This window comes from Lactuca virosa, chromosome 7 (genome assembly GCF_052849685.1).
Source record: "Lactuca virosa cultivar CGN04683 chromosome 7, Lactuca_virosa_CGN04683_v6, whole genome shotgun sequence".
Taxonomy (NCBI): Eukaryota; Viridiplantae; Streptophyta; class Magnoliopsida; order Asterales; family Asteraceae; genus Lactuca; species Lactuca virosa.
Window position 1 is genome coordinate 208,893,990 of NC_136432.1, and position 7,084 is coordinate 208,901,073.

General features: G+C 31.6%; 2 protein-coding genes across 2 annotated transcripts; one reads left to right on the forward strand and one right to left on the reverse strand.

Annotated features, from left to right (window-relative positions):
- The first annotated feature begins 774 nt into the window (after positions 1-774).
- Positions 775-1,325, forward strand: LOC145127501 (uncharacterized). The gene is made up of 2 exons (XM_079062689.1): positions 775-1,006; positions 1,129-1,325. The coding sequence occupies exons 1-2, from the start codon at positions 775-777 to the stop codon at positions 1,323-1,325; spliced, it is 429 nt and encodes a 142-aa protein (XP_078918815.1).
- Positions 1,326-3,606: 2,281 nt separating this feature from the next.
- LOC145125545 (cold-regulated 413 plasma membrane protein 1-like) lies at positions 3,607-4,874 on the reverse strand. The gene is made up of 4 exons (XM_079060989.1): positions 4,563-4,874; positions 4,347-4,454; positions 4,199-4,269; positions 3,607-4,057 (listed from the first exon to the last, which is right to left on the reverse strand). The coding sequence occupies exons 1-4, from the start codon at positions 4,757-4,759 to the stop codon at positions 3,807-3,809; spliced, it is 627 nt and encodes a 208-aa protein (XP_078917115.1). The 5' UTR covers positions 4,760-4,874; the 3' UTR covers positions 3,607-3,806.
- Between the last annotated feature and the right edge of the window lie 2,210 nt (positions 4,875-7,084).

Consider the following 7,084-nt stretch of genomic DNA (forward strand, 5'->3'; position numbering starts at 1 on the left):
ATGCTTCGACTACACCATCTGTTGGATCCACCGCCACCGGTGCACATAAACGTAATTCGGATGATGTTGGTTGGGATTATGGTTTTATCCCGGATAAAAGCAACATGGATAGATTGAAATGTATCTTGTGTGGAAAAACATTTAGTGGGGGATTTATAGAATGAAACAACATATTGCTCATGTGACGGGTAATGTGTCTTCATGTCCAAACTCTACAAAAGATGATCAATTGAAATGTAAAAATTATCTTAATGAAGGGAAGTTAAAAAAGAAAGTTAAACAAGTGCATAATGAAGGCTTAAGGGTGGAGGCGAGACAAGAATTTCATGAAGTAGAAAGTTCTTTAGGGTCGAAGGAACCAAATGTTATAGGCCCCATGGATAACTTTGCAAACGTAATAAACCCCGAAGGAGCTTTGAAGGCGGGAAAGGGAAAAAATGTTGATCTTAACAATATTGTCCGGAAAGAAAGAATATTAATGGTCCATAAATTCATTAGTAGGTGGGCATATGAGAGTGAGATTCCTTTTCATGCCTTTGAAAGGGATAGCTTCAAAATGATCTTGGAGGTTATTGGCCAATTTGGAACCGGGCTTCCTTGTCCTTCTAGATATGCTTTGAGTGACCCACTTCTAAAGCATGAGGTTGAAAGAACAAAAAATTTATTGAAAAAAAAAACGAAAATGAATGGAAAGAGGATGGATGCTCGATTATAACGGATGCTTGGTCCGATCGAAAGAGGAGAAGCATAATGAATTTATGTGTTAATTCGAAGATGGGTACCGTTTTTTTATCTTCAAAAGAATGTTCCAGTGAAGCACATACAAGCCAACACATATATGAGTATGTGGAATCTTGTATACAACAAGTTGGTCCCGAGAATGTTGTTCAAGTTGTGACCGATAATGCCACAAATAATATGGGGGCGGCGAAGTTGCTAAAAGAGAAAAGACCATCTATTTTTTGGACATCATGTGCGACACATACCATTAAACTTATGCTTGAAGGTATTTACATTATTTTGTTTATTTGTTGTATTTATTATTTTATTTGTTTATTACTTTATTTAGTTTAAAAATGTTTAATCGTATATTATAATTTGTTATTTAATCGTGTTTATTTTTTCAAGGTATCAGAGCACTCCCAAGGTTTAAGAAAATCCCAGATCAAGCAAAGAAACTAACCATATTCATTTATGCTCACCACAAAACCTTGGCGATGATGAGAAGTTACACCAACAAAAGGGAAATTATCCGACCGAGAGTCACAAGATTTGCTTCCGCCTTTCTAACATTACAAAGTTTGTCCGAAAAAAGGAACAACTAAGACATATGTTCTCTAGCAATGAATGAGACGAATGTAAATTTTCCGGTAAGCCTAAAGGGATCGCCTCGTATAAAACGGTGACAAGTGTCCAATTTTGGTCCGGTGTGACACAATGTTTAAAGGTGTTCTCCCCTTTGGTGAAAGTCGTTTGAATGGTTGATGCGGATTGGAAGCCCTCAATGGGTTTTGTTTACGGGGAGATTAAAGTTGCAAAAGAAGAAATTATCAAATCTTTGGGTGGAAACGAGAAACATTACAAGCCTATTATAGATATCATAAACACAAAGATGAAAGGTCGGCTAGATTCAACTTTACATTTAACATCTTATCTTTTGAATCCATATTATCATTATAAGGATCCACAACTCCAATATGATCCCGATGTAATGGATGCGGTTCTTGATTTTTTTGATACATTATTTCGTGGAGATTTAGAGATGCAAAGGCAAGTCGTAACTATTGACTTGCCAAAGTACAAGAAAAAAGTTGATAGATTTAGTTGCGATCTTGCAATTAAACATTGTAAAGTGAACGATGCCGACTTTGATCCGGGTAATTCGTTTTCCTTTTAGTTATCTACTTATCTATTTTATAAAATTTTGATATTTATCGATTAATAACGTGTTTTTGTTTCAAAACCATAGCTAGTTGGTGGGGACTATTTGGTGGCACAACTCCTCATTTGACAAAGATTGCAATGAGATTCTTTCTTTAACTAGTAGTTCCTCGGGTTGTGAAAGGAATTGGAGCACATTTGAAGGGGTTAGTAATATAAAGCATTAAATTTCTATTTTATAAAATTTAAATATTAAGCATGTTTAAAGTATTTGTTGTCTTTAAATTTGTAGGTACATACGAAGAAACGAAATAGATTGGAGACAAGCAAATTGAACAATCTTGTTTATGTTCAATTCGATGCTAATTTAATGGAAAAAAACAAAAGGAGAAAAGATAGAAACATGGAAGTGCTATTAGCAAATCATTCTTTCTCGGCTCAAGAATGGATTGTTGATTGCGATGATTGTGATGTAGATGAAGTAGACCCAAAAACGGTTGATGAAGCTCTAGCAACCGATGTTAGTCAAGCACCCCGAGAAAGTCCAAGAACGAGGGAACTTTTAGATGAAGATTTCGAGTCCGAAAGTGAAGAGCAAGTATTAGAAGAAGACAAATACGAGTCGGATGTGGTTCAAATAATGGAAGTATGCGGAGAAGATTAGAAGAAAATGTGTGTTTATTTTTGAGCTATTTAAACTTATTAATGGACTTGTTGGATGATGATTTTGTGTCTTAGTTAAACTTATTATTAAACTTTTATGCTTATTTTGGATGATGATTTGTTGTGCTTCTTAAACTTATTAAGTTATTATTAAACTTTTATCCTTATTTACTTATATTCTTAAGATTAAACTTAGATTTATAAATTTTTGAATAATTTTCTTAATAATTAATGGTATCCGATTAATCTCCGCCAAGCCGATTAATCCCTATACCCCAGTCCACCGACTAGCTAACGTCTAGCGTTTTCTACAACTTTGCATTATATACAAAACATCTGTTTCAACCTATATCAAGAGATATAAAGCCGGAAAAGTTTCAACGAAACATTATCAATGACATATTAGTTGCAGAATGTCACCAGTAAAGGTAATTGCGACAACTCTTGATACCTTTGGCGGTGACATATGTCGTCGGTTATGCCCTTAAATCTTGTAGTGAAAATAAATATATTATTTAAAGCTTAAAAATAATGTAATAAAATTTATTAAGAAGTCCTGAAATAAAAAACATAAAAATGTGATTTATCAAGGTAAAAGTATTTATTTATGTAATATTGAGAAATGGTAACAAATTTTTAATTTTTTTCCAGATTTGATTTATGCCTGATATATTTAGAATTATTCATATTTTATCTTTATGATCAATTGTAACCAATCATAAAAATAAAATGTAAACAATTTCAAATAATTCAAAAATAAATCAACGACCATTTTCTTTTTCAACTTACTACATATAAATAATATTGAAAATTGGTTACCTTTTTAAATACTTATATAGATGGAAACAACGTGCCTAGAGCGGCAGTGCCTACCAGAAACAAAGAAATATCCTGGCTTTTTTTTTTTTTTTTTTTTTATTTTAAAAGGGCGCTTACTAGAAACAAAGAAATAGTTTGTATAACATTAAATCTTGAAAGTTAAAAGTTGAAACTGTTAACTAATTATGTTTAGACATCTTGTTAGATGCCATTGTCTTCAAAAGCAAACAAAACCATTGAATATACCCTTTGAACAAAATCGATCCATTAAGTCATTAACACCATGTAGAACATAATCAAACCCAGTAGGTATGGATTCAAATCAAACAAACAAAAAAGGCTTAAATTACATTAACACAAAGAGACATTCAATACACACATAATCAATATCGAAGGATTCATGAATGATTAACGAATACACAGAAAACAAGACTGGTGTTAAATTACAGTAAGCCGAGCAAAGCCCAAACTGGGAAGACAAATAAGAGGACGATACCGATGGAATTGGAAATTCCGTTGCTTTTGGTAAATGCATTCCTGAATCCTCCAGAAGCTCTGATGTGTTCTTGAAGCAAATAGCATCCGATACCCAAGCAAACAACCACTCCGATCCACTCTGATCTCACATAGCCGGCGACGAAGCTTGGAGCTACCACAACCAATAGGAGCAAAGATCCCGGCAATTCTAGATACTCTGCATTTTCAGAACAATCGTGATGAGCTTTGATTTCATAAAAACGAAATTGATTGAAAACAGAAACGGAGTTTTTTAGATCACATCGGATCAAATTGGGGATGAGTGAAATTGAAACCGATTGTGTTATTGTAACTAGACCTGGATAATGTTCACGGAAGAAGAGACGCAATACGACTCCGGCTAAAGTGATCCATTTCCCGATATCTCCGCTGAAAAAACGAAACAATTTGATTAAAACTCGTAGAAGGATGAATAGAGAGATAATTTCGATCGTCGGATACGTTACTGCAAAATTCCGAAGAGCCAATTAGGAAGAGTCAAGAAGATGTAAGGGACTAAAAGTGCAGTTAGCATGTTCGTCCTCCAGTTTGTTCGATCTAGTATCAGCAAATAACTGTAAACACAACACATCAAGCAAAAATTAATTACGATCTGTTCAAAATCAAATAAACTCGACGATGATGATGATGAAGATGATGATGATGAAATTTACTTTACTTACATGGCAGCGAAGCAAGCGAACCATTGAAGACTGGTAGTAATGAAACCACCAGTGACTCCGAGCTTCATGACATGATCGGCTAGTTTCATGGTAGCATCTCCGATTTCTTTCAAATCTGAGTTGATTAACTTGGATGCTGCTTCTGATGCAGTTGGATCAGTTGTCATTCTCAGGTAATTCTTAGTTCCCTTTAACATGTTGTTGAAATTTCTTTTGATCTGTGATGAATTTGGAGGAAGAAAACTTGATTTCAAGGATGAGATTTGTGGAAGAGGGAGAGCGGAGATATAAGTAGGATCCAGAACAAATTTACGCACAGTGATAAAATCATAAAACAGTCGAAAATATGAAATGTTAAATATAATTTATACGAATCGTCCTTTATGTATATTGAAATTTTCGATATCATCCTTTTAATAGTTTTATTATCCGAATAGTCCTTACATTTTTTTACATAGTTTTTCTTTAACTCCTTCAACTTTCATAAACAAAATATGAAGATAAAACTATTGTTTTATAATTTATATAAACTTAATAGATGGAGCCTTAAGTTAGACGATCTAAAAGTTAAATAATTTTTTTAAGAGTTGGGATTCATGATTTTATATATATTATTACAAGTATGATTTTTGTATTTTCTCAATTTAATAATATTATTATAATGCTATATTTGTCTTTTCAATTTCGAATTCCATCCAATGTCGAGATGACATACAACAAAGGGAACATGGTTAAGACTTAAAGAGATAAGGTCAAATTTGCTTACGTGTGAGAATTTAGTCCAACTTAATATGTGGTTTTCTTGATATAAATAAACAGTTTTTAGTTGGAATTTTAATTGAAAGCAGTTCTTCTTACTTTCATTCATAGATACGTAGTTTTTATTTATGAATATGTTAGGTATAATAACTGAAAAATTAATTGTTATATGAAAAATTAGCTGATAATAGATAAAAAAATAACATTTCATAAAATTAACTATAGATATAAAATGGCATAAATTGATTTTTAGAGAAACATGTTTTTTTCTAATTAATTATTGATATATTTAAAATATTAAAAAAAAATCTTGAAAAGCTAATCTAAATAGCTATCTTATAAATTACTTTTTGTTTGTCCAACATAATAACTTAAAAATGCTTAAAAAAATCTAACATATTAGCTAGTTGTAATCACGTCAAACAAAGTTTAAGTATTCAATAAACTAGCTGAAAGTTTTTAAAAGTAAAATTATCTAAAAATTAAAACTTAAAATCTCTAAAATCCTAAAAGCTCTAGAAAACTATTTATTTGAAGTAACTTTTAAATTTTGAAAATTTTGTTTTAAATATAAGGTATGAATAAAGCTTTTCCTTTAATTTAATTTTTAAAAAGAAATCTCTTAAAACTTTTTAAAAAACTTATAGTACTAATTTAATATTAACATGGAAAAATTGTCACATTTTACCATACATGTGTTTGAATTTTATGCAAATAACAATCTCTTTTGGATAGATTATTATTGGAATAAACACATGTGATATTTGGAATTAACAAATTTCCATAAAAAAAATGTTACTTTGGTAATATGTACGTTACTTTACTATAATTTTATTTCTTTTTCTCTATTGTAGTTTTATTTCATTTTCTCTACTTAACTATATATTTTCTCTGTCCAAAAAATAATATTGTCGTATAATCGTTGTTGGGTTGTGGGGATACAACAGAGCAACAAAGACACAACATAAGCAATATTAAAATGATCTCATAATTCAATTGAGGATCCAAGTTTAACCAAATTTAATACAACTAAAATAAAGAAGCATAATAATGAATACATACCCTTGCAGTCATTTGAAATCTTCATAGTTCTTGATGGAGAGGATGCAAAGAGCGAAAACCAGAACCATTTTTTCGTAGTCGCATTCGAAAAGTAGATCAACAACCTTGACACTTCTAGATCAGATGAATACACTGAACACCAAAACTGATTCTTGATTCGTCGTCGACGCGCCACATCTTTGAGGTTTGGGAGATTTTCGAGATTGGGAAGAGGGTACTCGAATTTAGGGTTGGAAATCACTCGCGTTTCATTCTAAGGCTCCTTTATTTATAAGGAGAGTTTTGAACATTATGAGATAATTACTTGGTCACTAAATAATTATCCATAAGTTTGGTAATTATACTAAACATCTGACTTACAGATCTTTACACTTGAACCACTTAACTCTATAAGTTTCTTATTAATTATTTAAACATTTAATTAATTAACAAACTAGGCCCCAATAAAACTGTCATGTCATGTCATGTCATTATATATATATATATATATATATATATATATATATATATATAGAGAGAGAGGTTGACACAAGACAAAATTTCAAGGTTAGCACATTTTAGATCGTGATACACCTTAAAAATTCCCAAAAAATTTACATTGCACTACAAATTTGAGGGGTTTCACCGACCACCTCATGAACCCTGGTGCGGTGGCTATGTTAGTAGTGTGGGCGAGAAGTTTTTAATTTTAAATAAATAAA

Bases quoted from the DNA above. Each gene is read 5' to 3' on its own strand.
- LOC145125545 (XM_079060989.1), bottom strand. From the start codon at position 4,759: ATGTTAAAGGGAACTAAGAATTACCTGAGAATGACAACTGATCCAACT. The intron at 4,455-4,562 runs GTAAGTAAAGTA...TTGTGTTTACAG, and splicing joins TTCGCTTGCTTCGCTGCCAT to TTATTTGCTGATACTAGATC. The intron at 4,270-4,346 runs GTAACGTATCCG...TCGTTTTTTCAG, and splicing joins TGGCTCTTCGGAATTTTGCA to CGGAGATATCGGGAAATGGA.
- LOC145127501 (XM_079062689.1), top strand. From the start codon at position 775: ATGGGTACCGTTTTTTTATCTTCAAAAGAATGTTCCAGTGAAGCACAT. The intron at 1,007-1,128 runs GTATTTACATTA...TATTTTTTCAAG, and splicing joins CATTAAACTTATGCTTGAAG to GTATCAGAGCACTCCCAAGG.